We start from the raw sequence: 14,686 nt of genomic DNA on the forward strand, positions 1-14,686 counted from the left end.
ATTCTGGATTTGTGCATTCTAAATGCTCATATTCAACAGGGCAAAAAACAGCACTCACAGAGTTTTATCTTTCTCTTGTAAGGGAGACCGTCAAAAAACATGGTACAGAACAGAAAAAAGCTGGTCTGGAAAGGACCTACAATGACGAGAATCCTCTGCAATTGACAGGGAGACATATTCTGGCTGTTATTGTGAGTGAACATTTGCAGAAAAGTGCGCAAATGCGTGGTTTGCACGTAACAGATAGAGCTCCGGGAAACTAGAGACCAATGCAAAACTTGCAATGTTCCATTATGTGTCGTGCCCCACTTTGAGCTTTATCATAAAAAGAAGCATTACTAATCACTGGGAACTAAATCTGAGAATATTTAACACTTCTGGGTGAATTACTGAAACATTCCACATGGGAATATAATAATAATAAATTATGTAAATCTATTTTTAACTTTGCCAGTGTTGGTCCAAAGCCTGGATTGAAAAGAAGGATGGGAAATAGATGCAACAAGTGTAAAATTAATTCAAACAATGTCTACTAGTTCCTATGTAGCAGTTTGCTGCAAATGAACGGACTTGTTGACTGAGATGGTGCAACATCTGTACTGTGACAAACGTAATTACGCCTAGTACTTTGCACCAGTACAACAAAACCCATATATTAATCTATTTATGATACATTTAAATTATTAACACGAAACATAGACAGTTATATTCTTTTATCCTTAGTAATGCAAATATAGATCACATTCGGTCTACTTGTACAGAACCTATTTTTGATAACTGATTTCAAACACCTTTGCTCAATGAGAAATAACATGCCGAAGTTAAAACTCTGTTCTCAGTGTGATTTTTCTTGCTACTTTGCCTCTGTTGTTAGCCAGTAATGGAAATTAAACTCCCTGTTCTGGGGAGGGTGGGGAGGGGGCTTAAAATTGGTTGTTCGAAAGAGACAGGCTTTGAAGCATTAACAGAAAATGGTATTTGTAAAAAAAGTATCAAATATACCCTGCTTTCATCTTTTTTAAAAAATCAACATGTTTTTGATTAATTTGCGGATTATTGGAAAATAGATTCCATATCTTTGTAGACTTAGAGAAAGCTTTTGACAATGTTGACTGGAATACTCTCTTTCAAATTCTAAATGTGGCAGGGGTAAAATACAGGGAGCGAAAGGCTATTTACAATTTGTACAGAAACCAGATGGCAGTTATGAGTCGAGGGGCAAGAACAAGAAGCAGTGGTTGTAGCCTCTCCCCGATGCTATTCAATCTGTACAGGGCTATTGCAAATGATTGAAGCGATTTCATAAATTCACTGTAGCTCCATTCTTTGACATATGGTCACGACACATCACAGATACGTAGAAAAACTCATAAAGTTTTGTTCGGCTGAAGCCGCACTTCAGGTTTCTGCCGCCAGAGCGCTCGAGAGCGCAGTGAGACAAAATGGCGACAGGAGTTGAGAAAGCGTATGTCGTGCTTGAAATGCACTCACATCAGTCAGTCATAACAGTGCAACGACACTTCAGGACGAAGTTCAACAAAGATCCACCAACTGCTAACTCCATTTGGCGATGTTATGCGCAGTTTAAAGCTTCTGGATGCCTCTGTAAGGGGAAATCAACGGGTCGGCCTGCAGTGACCGAAGAAACGGTTGAACGCGTGCGGGCAAGTTTCACGCATAGTGATGTGAAAGATTCAGTGTTTAAACCTCCTCTACCAAGAAACGTGCCAGAACTGCGAGCTCGCATCAACAATGCTTTCGAAATCATTGATGGGGACATGCTGCGCCGAGTGTGGGAGGAACTTGATTATCGGCTTGATGTCTGCCGAATCACTAAAGGGGCACATATCGAACATTTGTGAATGCCTAAAAAAACTTTTTGAGTTTTTGTATGTGTGTGCAAAGCATTGTGAAAATATCTCAAATAATGAAGTTATTGTAGAGTTGTGAAATCACTTCAATCATTTGTAATAACCCTGTATATTGAGCAAGCAGTAAACGAAACAAAAGAAAAATTTGGAGTAGGTACTAAAATCCATGGAGAAGAAATAAAAACTTTGACAGATTACAATGTCATCGGCGAACCTCAGAGACAGCAAAGGACTTGGAAGAACAGTTGAACGGAATGGACAGTGTCTCGAAAGGAGGATACAAGATGAACATCAACAAAAGCAAAACGAGGATAATGGAATGTAGTAGACAACATTCCATTTGAACTACTGATGGCCTCGGGAGAGCCAGTCATGACAAAACTCTACCATCTGGTGAGCACGATGTATGAGACAGGCGAAATACCCTCAGACTTCAAGAAGAATATAATAATTCCAATCCCAAAGAAAGCAGGTGTTGACAGATGTGAAAATTACCGAACTATCAGTTTAATAAGTCACAGCTGCAAAATACTAACGCGAATTCTTTACAGACGAATGGAAAAACTGGTAGAAGCCGACCTCGGGGAAGATCAGTTTGGATTCCGTAGAAATGTTGGAACACGGGAGGCAATACTGACCTTACGACTTATCTTAGAAGAAAGATTAAGAAAAGGCAAACCTACGTTTCTAGCATTTGTAGACTTAGAGAAAGCTTTTGACAATGTTAACTGGAATACTCTCTTTCAAATTCTGAAGGTGGCAGGGGTAAAATACAGGGAGCGAAAGGCTATTTACAGTTTGTACAGAAACCAGATGGCAGTTATAAGAGTTGAGGGGCATGAAAGGGAAGCAGTGGTTGGGAAGGGAGTAAGACAGGGTTGTAGCCTCTCCCCGATGTTATTCAATCTGTATATTGAGCAAGCAGTAAAGGAAACAAAAGAAAAATTCGGAGTAGGTATTAAAATTCATGGAGAAGAAGTAAAAACTTTGAGGTTCGCCGATGACATTGTAATTCTGTCAGAGACAGCAAAGGACTTGGAAGAGCAGTTGAACGGAATGGACAGTGTCTTGAAAGGAGGATATAAGATGAACATCAACAAAAGCAAAACGAGGATAATGGAATGTAGTCAAATTAAGTCAGGTGATGCTGAGGGAATTAGATTAGGAAATGAGACACTTAAAGTAGTAAAGGAGTTTTGCTATTTAGGGAGTAAAATAACCGATGATGGTCGAAGTAGAGAGGATATAAAATGTAGACTGGCAATGGCAAGGAAAGCGTTTCTCAAGAAGAGGAATTTGTTAACATCGAGTATAGATGTAAGTGTCAGGAAGTCGTTTCTGAAAGTATTTGTATGGAGTGTAGCCATGTATGGAAGTGAAACATGGACGATAACTAGTTTGGACAAGAAGAGAATAGAAGCTTTCGAAATGTGGTGCTACAGAAGAATGCTGAAGATAAGGTGGGTAGATCACGTAACTAATGAGGAGGTATTGAATAGGATTGGGGAGAAGAGAAGTTTGTGGCACAACTTGACTAGAAGAAGGGATCGGTTGGTAGGACATGTTTTGAGGCATCAAGGGATCACAAATTTAGCATTGGAGGGCAGTGTGGAGGGTAAAAATCGTAGAGGGAGACCAAGAGATGAATACACTAAGCAGATTCAGAAGGATGTAGGTTGCAGTAGATACTGGGAGATGAAGAAGCTTGCACAGGATAGAGTAGCATGGAGAGCTGCATCAAACCAGTCTCAGGACTGAAGACCACAACAACAACAACAGTCAAATTAAGTAGGGTGATGCTGAGGGAATTAGATTAGGAAATGAGACGCTTAAAGTAGTAAAGGAGTTTTGCTCTTTGGGGAGCAAAATAACTGATGATGGTCGAAGTAGAGAGGATATAAAATGTAGACTGGCAATGGGAAGGAAAGTGTTCTGAAGAAAATAAATTTGTTAACATCGAGTATAGATTTAAGTGTCAGGAAGTCGTTTCTGAAAGTATTTGTATGGAGTGTAGCGATGTATGGAAGTGAAATGTGGATGATAAATAGTTTGGACAAGAAGAGAATAGAAGCTTTCGAAATGTGGTGCTACAGAAGAATGCTGAAGATTAGATGGGTAGATCACGTAACTAATGAGGAGGTATTGAATAGAATTGGGGAGAAGAGGAGTTTGTGGCACAACTTGACTAGAAGAAGGGATCAGTTGGTAGGGCATGTTCTGAGGCATCAAGGGATCACCAATTTAGCATTGGAGGGCAGCGTGGAGGGTAAAAATCGTAGAGGGAGACCAAGAGATGAACACACTAAGCAGATTCAGAAGGATGTAGGCTGCAGTAGGTACTGGGAGATGAAGAAGCTTGCACAGGATAGAGTAGCACAGAGAGCTGCACCAAACCAGTCTCAGGACTGAAGACGACAACAACAACAACAACAACAACAACAACAAAAGCAACAACATCTTTGTGCTATCAATCTATTGCACTCTAAATTTCATTTTCATCATCACTCTACTAGATAAGCAAATCCGAAGTTTACATTGTTTTCCAGACTGAATTTCATGCCTAATTATCATTGTAATTATACAACTTGGAATGTCTTATAGAACATAGTTTTTTTTAGCAAAATTAGAACAAAAATACCGCATTTTGACATTTTTACAAAATCTTCAATTTTGTACTTAATTCATTCAGTACTGGAAAGCGCTACACAAATGAAACTTCATATTTGAAAACCTCGTGTTGTTAGGTTACTACATGCCAAGTATCACGTTCGTCATAGCATTGGTCCAGGAGATGCAAGAAGCCAAACTTCGAAATTTGTTCAGGGCCTAATTTTTTTGGCCGATTATACTTACAATTTTCTGGCTCAGTATGGCTCGTAATATTTATTTCATTATTATTCTTAAGAGAATGTTTAAAGTTGTACGAGTTGGGCAAATCTGATTTCTTTACAAAAACTACTGCCAAGATATTACACCTGAAACTCGCCAAAATTCACACCGGCTCTGCACGATTCGTAGTCGGTCCACAAGTATTCAGCACAGGGTGGGTCGGACAGCGCGGGCCGCTCCAGTCCCGGCAGCGGCTCCGAGGGACAGGCACTTGACGCAGTAGCCAGATTACGCTGCAGGTCGAGGCACCTCGGTGCGCAAAGTGGACGGTGCACCTCTAGCAGTCAGTGGGATAACGATGCCATTTGCAGGACAATGACGAGGTGATTCACACGGTGAAGCACCGGCTCCACAACCGGGACAGGGATTAGTACTGACAGGGCATCACGCCCTCGTTTCATGCTCGAGGAAGGCCATATAATGGGATGGAGATTATGTGGAAAATAGGTTGTGTAGATACAATACCATTCTTTCACGTGTGGAGTTCTCATTATGTTCAATAAAGAATTGTTGAAGAAAAAAATGCAATACATTACTTTCTGAACAACCCTCAAATGTAATAGGCTGCTGGTAGACCTCAGACAGGAGGAGTGGAAACCACCCACTTTCAAAACACAAGTAAAAGATTACTCAGTTACCCTCTCCTTGTCATCTATGCTGCTGCTGCTATGTTATTACCAAAAATCTTGAACGTTCTTAACTTCAGATATTTACCAGATACTCTAATATACATTTGCACTGACACTGGTTACACATTTTTTAACATAGAAGGTGCGACAAAGTAATGAGACTTATTTTCCTTGCAAGATGTGGCAACCCTGCAGGCTTGTGTAGACACAATATCTTTGACCTCGGTCTATAATCTGCTTCTAGTCCAAGCGGCACATTGATGCAACTGCTCAGTCGTGAGTTGTGCTGTAGTAAGTTAACACGTGTTTGTGTCTCTCATCACGAAAATGGAACTGCATAATATTGCGCAAGGGTACGCCATTTCTTTTTGCATTAAATTGAGTGAAAACGCGGCGTCAACTTACAGTAAGCTTCAGAAGGCTTTTCGAGAGAAGATTATGTCAAGAGCTCAAGTTTTTCGTTGGCATAAAATGTTTAGTGAAGGCAGAAAAAATGTTGAAGATGAAGACCACTGTGGACAACCATCAACCTCACAGACGGATGTCAACTTGGCCAGGGTGCGTGAACTCGTACGATCTGATCGAAGATTATCCATGAAAATAATTGCAGAAGAACTGAACATCAATCTAGAAACGGTTCTACTAATAATAACTGAAGATCTTGGTATGAGAAAGATTTGTGCAAAAATGGTCCCCAAAAATCTTGCACCACTTCAGCGAGAAACACGGAAAAATGTGGCAGCTGACCTGTTAGAGCAAACGGAAATGAATCCAGAATTGTTGAGCCGTGTTATCACTGGTGATGAAAGTTGGTTTTTTCAGTATGCTCCAGAGACAAAACGCCAAAGTTCGCAACAGTGCTCAAAGGTATCACCCAGACCAAAAAAAGCTCGCATGTCAAAGTCAAAAGTGAAATGCATGCTTGTGTGCTTCTTCAATTTCTAGGGAATTGTTCAAAGAGGGTGGGTGCCTCCTGGACAAACAGTTAACCAATACTACTACAAAGAAATTTTAGAAAGATTTCGTAAAATAGTTCTTTGTGTCCGTGCCAACATTACTGATAATTGGATTCTGCATCACGATAATATGCCATCCCATACTGCTCTGTCAGTACAGCAATATTTAACCTCAAAACAAATTTCAGTACTACCACGGCCACCTTATTCACCAGATATTGCTGCGTGGAACTTTTTTCTATTTCCAAGAGTCAAAATGGCAGTCAAGGGAGACCATTTTCAAACAACACAAGATGTCCAAAAAGCTGTGATGAGGGTCTTTGAGGATATTATGGAAGACAAGTTCCAGAAATGTTACCATCAATGGCAGAAGCACTGGAATAAGTGTGTGTGATCCGAAGGGAACTACTTTGAAGAATCCAGAATGAGATTTTCACTCTGCAGCGGAGTGTGCGCTGATATGAAACTTTCTGGCAGATTGAAACTGTGTGCCGGACCGAGACTCGAACTCAGGAGGAGGAGACAACACTAAACTTGACTAAAACCGTACGCAACAATTTTTTTTTTTTCATATCAGCCTCATTACTTTATTGTCGCATCTCGGACATGGTATACATAATGTTGAAATCATGACTGGTGCCAAACAATGAAAATGCCAAGTTCCCCTTCCCATTCCCTCATCACTTGTTTGTTGCCACTTTTCTCTACACGTGTCCAATTTAGTTGACTTTGTGTCACGAATACAGCAAAGTCACGCAGAAAAGTTCAATTTGTTGTGTTATGCAGTGTTTCTTCTTATCCTCCCTTCTATTGCGTGGACCGAGAGAACAATACTGCTGGGCTATAACACTGGTTTTATTTGCAGTTAATCTATTTAGAAAGGACAGAAATCAAAAGAGACAAACTGCCTTACAGGTCAGCAAGGGACCAGAAAGAAGTGGCTCATACTCTTAAAAAAGACAATATTGGAACAACTGAAGTGTAGAACGTATGTCGATGTGAACATATTAAACAATGTAAAGTAAAGAAGCTAAATAACCAGATATCTGCACAAGTAGGTGATACAAGTTTTAAGATGGTCTTTATCTCATTCACTCAATTTCAATAAGGACTTTTCCATGCATACTGACAAATGTGACTTGGAGCCCAAAAGAAGAAAATTGCTCCAAAAAATGCTGTGGAACGGTAAGCTTATTCTCCACATCTACATCACTACTCCACAAATCACAATGCCTGACACAGGACACTGAAACATAGTTTGCTTGAGAAAGCAGACACACTCAGTGGTGATTTCAGTAGGGAGGTTGCCAAACATATCGGCAGTGTTTTGGAATCGGTGGCAAAAGCTCATTATCATCGAGACTGGTACGCTAAATTACTGTTGAAACCCTCCTCTGCTCAAGAAAGGGGCCTCCCTCGTGACACCCACTTTGATGCTGCTTTCCAATAAACATGCACTTCTGCAGATTCTTCAGAGAACTGTCAATTTTCACTGTACTATTTATTGCTGAAAGTCACTGTATGTCTTCCTGAAGCAGATTACGACGACCATAAAAACTCTAAAAATGGAACTGACCAAACACTATACAGTGGTGGAGTACTGTTTTATTTGCTCAACAGATTATATATATTTTAGTTGTGTAGGTGTTGTACATAAGGATTGCTAAAATATTAAAAGAAAGTAATTGCTGATTATCTTTCATAACAAATTATTTTGATTCCAATGTAAATGTTAAGGTGTGTAACACTGAACAAAAAAACTGTATAATAGGACTGTTCTGAATTAATATATGCCATTTTTAAAAGGACATTCTTTCTCTTCCACCAGATTTAGTAACATTCACGTGGCACACAAATGAGTCTATATGCATAAAAAGCAAGTAGCTGAGGAGAAAAAGAAAGAAATATTTAAATGAATTCTTATCAAAGCTGAAAATTATGCGTCAAAGGCTAATGCGTTTTTTATCTTCTAGATAGAATACCTCGAAAACTAGTTATCTTGCTTAAACAGGCATATGATCCCCTTTGAATAGAATTTCACTAGAAACATTTTTTGTCACTGTTTGTACTGTTCTCGGGTCTCCAGCCGGGTGCAGCCGTTTTGAAACCACGATATTTCGACAGCGTTCCTTGCCGTCATATTCAGGTGATACCTGCAGCCTGAGCACCTCCACTGAATCTCCTCCCCTTTATACCCTTGCCAACATGTTGTTAGCACTCCCATTTGCTGAATAGCTGGGATTATCTGGTATTTCAAACCCGTAGTTATCCTCATGCGGTCAAGCTCGATGATTAGCTCGAATATGCTAGGTCAGCTTAAAATAGTAAACTCGTTGCTCCCTTCACTTTTGACGTCCAACAAATTATTACAAATGTTAAGACAGTCGATATATCTTTGTTCCTTGGGAGGATAACGTATACATCAATTTCATTAGCCGCACCTGGTTATTTGTAAAATTTTAAGTTTAGGAGTACATGTTGGTACCAGTGTTAACAAATGCGCACGACACACTATCGCGCACGTGCTCTCGAGGCTATAGCGAGTTCCAGTACAACATCCGTTTCTGCCGTACTGTGGTTGCGGAGTGGGGCCGAGGCTGTTTTCCAGATAAGTTATTGCAATATGATGATGTATTACTATATTATAGTTTTTAGTTTTTGATGTTGTCCATTATGCACAAATCTTAGTTCCTCTTTTCTGAAGGAGGTTGGGTTATCCCGACTGAAACCTAGGTAAATCTAGGTAAACATTGCAACCGAGGCTGTTAATATAAAATTAACAAGTATAATTATTCTTTATGGAACATTATCTTCATTCCACCTTACCTGTTGTCTACCTGTGTCCACCACATCTTCAGAATCAGACTTGACTTCTCTCTTTACAATTATTTCGTGTTTTACGATCACATCCTGAGGGTTCTGCAAGCAAAAATACGACCATCTCGGTGAGTGGTGAGAACAACTACATAAAGCACCCGTGTAATATTTTTTAAAGATGTGAATAGTAAAATTACTTATAGTAACATTCGTCCTTGACAGCTATCCGACACAAAATCACAAAACAGCAGAGACACATTCAGCTCACAATTTTTTCAGGGCAGACGCAACAGGAAGTAAATTCTTTGCTCCCGAGTAAACCGCTAATTAGATAACGATTTCTCCCAACCACATATCACGAGGCTCACATATTGTGTGTTACAATTCCAGTCCTACGTTTTATTACAAGAAGGATAAATATAGATAAAATTAAAACTGAGAGTGAACAGGAATGTTGCAATAAGTAGTAGCTGCATGCAGATAAGAAACAGGAAAGAAGAAACATAGGTGCAGAGGAAATCATCTAATCAAAGTGGAAATGGGCAACACTTTAGGGAAGTGAACTGAACACAGAAAACACAAGTTCTTTTCTGGATTTCATATACTTAAAGAGCCAACATAAAAGATGAATATACTGATGTAGAAAACTGAACATATGTGGGAATAAACAGATGCAAAAACTGCAATTTTGTAATATGAGGAAACATTTTAAGGGCACAGAGTCGAAAAAATTTTTCGATGATGAACATCTACACAAATTGTAAGTCCCTCTATTACAAAACAGTGCTCCCCTCATAAGCTGTAATCACCTTTGTTATGTATCTTACACCCTGATCCACTGCACTTAAAACTGTGGTCTATCATGCTGCTCTTGTGTGAAAGGATTCTAAATCGAGTAACTCACCACTGGTATTTTGTGTGCAACAGCATCCACGTTGTTGTTGTCACTGTCATCGTAATCACAGCGACGTAGCTTCTTTTTTCTGCGTCCTCCTCTCTGAAATTTTAATTTCATTTCTGTTAGCTCAGTCACTAGGCTTTTGCAATGTCTAAGCAGTCACCAATTTAATAAGGAAGTTTAGCTCCCACTTTTCAATAACTTTTTCACACGTACAGCATATCTTTCATCATAATTTGTCCCCCACCACCATCACCACACCAACAAAAATGTCAGCAACACGCAGCGCTGTTGGAGGATCCACAAACCAAGTACGACAGGTTTTCAAGAAGATGATGGAGAGGCTTATGTCCCAAACAGACGCGTCCAGAGGCTGGAAACTGTCCAGGATGATAATTGAACTGCCTCATTTTCCAGTGTAAAAGAAAGAGAGAGAGAGAGAGAGAGAGAGAGAGAGAGAGAGAGAGAGAGAAGTGCGGGAGACTTTCTTCAGTGGAAATACCGTGGGAGGCAGTTGTGCAAATGCTGTGAATATTTTTCCCACTAGCAGAGAGTGTCAATCAGCCTGTGAATGAGGATGTGTGGCAAGTGCTCACTGGATTCCATTTAAGAGCAGCAATATAGCATGAAACGTGCAAAACATTTATGATGCATCTATATCTACACCCTGCAAACAACTGAAGTGCATGGCAGAGGGTACTTCCCACTGTACCAGTTATTAGGGCTTCTTCCCCATTTCATTCACATACAGAGCACAGGAAGAATGATTGAAAGCCTCTGTGTGTGCTGTATTATTCTAATCTTGCCCTCTCGATCCCTATACGAGTGATACACGAGGGGTTATAACATTTTCCTACGAGTCATCATTTAACATCAGTTCCTCGAAGTTCACATTTAGGTTTTCTCAGGATAGTTTGTATTTACCATCTGAGTGTGTGTGTCAGCTCAGTTTCCTCACTCTCCCATAGGTACAACAAACCTCTGACTATTCACACTGCCCTTCACTGTGTAAGTTTAATATCCCCTGTTAATCCTACTGTTTCTTGTACCATATAAATGGGAAATATTGTAGGATAGGTCGCACGAGTCTTTTTGTGTGCAGTTTCCTTTGAGGACGAATTGCCTTTCCCTAGTATTCTACCAATGAACTGAAGTTTCCACCTTATATACGAGGGTCGGAACTTCAATAGTGGCAACTATTTACTTACAGCTCGTACAAATTATATAAGTGTTTCAAAGTTGTACTGACCTTCAAAGTAGTCACCAGCATTGTGTATAATACATTGCAAGGAATGTGGAAGTCGTAGGATACTCTTAGCAGTGCCAGTTGTGTTGACAGTTCCAGCGGCGCGGTCTAATGCGTCATGAATTTGTAGCAGTTCTGAAGCGAATGCCGAGAAGTGTTTCTTTCGGTTTAGAAATCGAGTTTAACTCACAAGGGCTTAAGTCAGGGAAGTGCAGTAGGTGGTATAGCACTTAGTATCCCCATCAGTCAAACAAATCAGTAACAGCTTCCACTGTACGTGATTGAGCACTGTCCTGCAAAATGGTGGCCAGGTCCTGCAGAAAGTGTCACCACTTCTGTCTCTAAGGTGTTCATTTTTGGAACACAACCTACAACCAGCTTAGAGACAGAAGTGATGACACTTTCTGCAGGACGACAGAAGTGATGACACGTTCTGCAGGACCTGACCATCATTTTGCAGGACAATGCTCAAGCACGTACAGTGCAAGCTGTTACTGATTTGTCTGAATGACGGGGCTGCTAAGTGCTATACCACCTACTGCACTTCCCTGACTTAAGCCCTCGTAAGTTCAACTCGATTTGTAAACTGAAGGAAACACTTCACGGCATTCGCTTCAGAACCGCTACAAATTCGTCGGACAATAGACCACGCCGCTAGAACTGTCAACACAACGGGCACTGCTAAGAGAATCCTACGACTTCCACATCGCCGGCAATGGGTTATACACAATGCTGGTGACTACTTTGAAGGTCAGTGAAACTTTGAAACATTTATCCACTTTGTACGAGCTGTAAATAAATAGTTGCCACTACTGAAGTTCCAATCCTCATACCTAAGACTTAAGCTGATGTGAGCATTCCATTTCTAATCCCTACAAAGTGTTACACCCAAATATTTGTACAAGTTTGTTGATCCCAACTGTGACTCACTGATACTGTAGTCACATGATGCTACATTTTTTCTTTTTGTGAACTGGACAATTTTAAGTTTTTGAACATTAAAAAAGTCAATCTTTAGACAACTCTGAATTCTTGTGAAGACCTGACTGAATATTTGTGCAGCTCTTTTGAGGTAATACCTTATTGTAGGGAACTACATCATCTACAAAAAGTCTGAGGTTACTATTAATATTGTATGTAAGGCCATTAATACACACCACATGACCAAAAAGTGTCCTAACACACTTCCCCAGGGCACACCTGAAGCTATTTCTACGTCTGTCGATATAATTCCATCCGAGATAACGTGCCTCGCCTTCCGTACCGAGATATATTCAATCGAGTCACTCGATACTCCACGAGACCATACTTTTGACAATAACACTTCACGAAAGATGCTGGAGTGGAAACCGTTCAAAAGATTCAACTGTTCTAGGGAGTCAATGCTAAACATGAGCAACTCACAGATAAAGATGTGGTAAAACAGTTTCAAAGATGGTCACAAAGCAGTCGATAGCAAACAGTGTCAAGGAAGTCCCTTGACAAGTTGAAATGATAACGCCGTGCTGAGAAAGTTCAGACCTGTCACGTGTAATCAGATGCAAACAAGAAAATGGACTGGACTGGTACATTCAGTTTAGATGAACAATAAGTGCACCAGGAGAGTGTCTGCAAAATTCATACCAAAATTGCTGACACAAAACAATGTCAATGTTACAATGAACATTCTTTTTGATTGTTGCGGGGTGGAGCAACGGAAGTATGCAGCCACAAGAACAAACCATCACAAAAGAATCATCACCATTTAACAGTTCCAGTTTCCCGGGTACTGGTAATGGGCCTCTTCCACTTCGTCCTGTTCAAATACATCTGTTCGTGGAAATCACCATCCACTGCCCATCCTCTGGTCATTACATCAGCCTTAATCAAGTCCATCCATTGGGTTCGAGGTCTTCCTTGAGGTCTTTTCCCATCCACCTGTCTTTCCAAATTTATTTTGGCTGTTCTAGTTGGCTCTACTCTCATCACATGCCCGTACCGTCGAAGTCTACATGTGCCAAATCGATCTAACAGGGTTGTCTTTATTCCGGCTCTTTTCCTCACCTCCTCATTCCTGAACTTGTCCATCTTGGTCTTTTGGATGGTGGATCTAAGAAATGTCATCTCTGATGCTTACAGCCTCGATGATTCTCTTTTTGTGCTGGTACTTGTTTCAATATCAATGTCAATATTGATATGAAATAGCTATTAAACATCATCAGTTTGGCTGTTTTTTTAATCGAGCCATCCCATAAAAGTGATCTTACTTGTTGGTAGAATTCAGATCCTTTTTGCACTCTGTTGATGATTTCATTTCTGGCCACATTATCACTGTAAATTACACTTCCAAGGTAAGGAAGTCCACACACTCTAGTTGGTGGTCTCCTAGCTTTAGACTTTCTGGTTGCCCATCTCTGTTGACTGCCATCACCACTGTCTTGGTCTTGCTTATGCTGAGGTTTTATTTCTGAAACTGAGAATCCCATTCATCGAGTCTGATCTGTATTTCCTCTTCAATTTCACCCTGTATCATGATATCATCAGTAAAGGCAAATGCATTCAGTTCACCTAACTTCTCCTTGACATTCTTCATTATAGTATCTGTAACAGTGATGAATAGTAGTGGAGACAGTGCACTTCCTCGCTGAAATCCACTCTCTGTCTCAAACCACGATGATCGTCCTTCCCCGATTTGTACACTCTTTTGGAGTCTGCCGGTCTCCCATCGAGCACCTCGCCAGGTGGCGGATAAGGGAATGCTCACCAGATATAGTGGGTACCGGGGAAATAAAATACCTGGATTGGACCAAAAGCAGCAGCTGCCGCCTTGTAGTACGATGTTGGCTTATCAAAGGCTGATGGAGTTAACCCTGAAAGAAAATCCTCAATTACCTTGGGCCCAGCAAGCCAGTAAAAAAAGCTTATTTGTAGTTGCTTACAGGACACATAAGAGCCTCGGAACACAAAAGAATATTACCAGAAAATCCTTCATTACCATCGTAATGCTGTGGGCATGAAAGATCTGAGCTATGCACATAAAAAAAATGGGAGCTCCATTAAATAATGCAACCACCAACACTGTGCATCTGATTCAGACTTCCGTCACACCAAAGAGATCCTTCCCTACACATCTGAAATGGCTTCGTGTGACTTTTAGCTATTTCCCAAGCTTGAACTGCCCATAAAAGGATCAGGAATTGATTCAAAGTAAAATACTGTGGCGAATGTTATGGCCCAAGTGATCATAATTCCAAAAGAGTAGTTGCAGGAATGTTTCCAACAATGGCAGGAGCACCAGCAGACATGTGTGCATCGCCAGGGAGACTGCTTTGAAGGGATTAGGGTTCTGTACCTGTAGTTGATACATGTATTCCTGCTAACTAAAGGTTCAATACCTTTCG

General features: G+C 40.5%; 1 protein-coding gene across 1 annotated transcript in view; it reads right to left on the minus strand.

The window, feature by feature from the left end:
- The window catches only part of LOC126108116 (uncharacterized), a 212,891-nt gene that overhangs the window by 31,713 nt on the left and 166,492 nt on the right, over nucleotides 1-14,686 (minus strand). The window contains exons 9-10 of the mRNA XM_049913347.1: nucleotides 10,067-10,159; nucleotides 9,172-9,264 (exon numbers count right to left, since the gene is read on the minus strand). Of these exons, the coding sequence (XP_049769304.1) occupies nucleotides 9,172-9,264; nucleotides 10,067-10,159 (186 nt within the window). The remainder of the gene's footprint in view (nucleotides 1-9,171; nucleotides 9,265-10,066; nucleotides 10,160-14,686) is intronic.

This window comes from Schistocerca cancellata, chromosome 11 (assembly GCF_023864275.1).
Source record: "Schistocerca cancellata isolate TAMUIC-IGC-003103 chromosome 11, iqSchCanc2.1, whole genome shotgun sequence".
Taxonomy (NCBI): domain Eukaryota; kingdom Metazoa; phylum Arthropoda; class Insecta; order Orthoptera; family Acrididae; genus Schistocerca; species Schistocerca cancellata.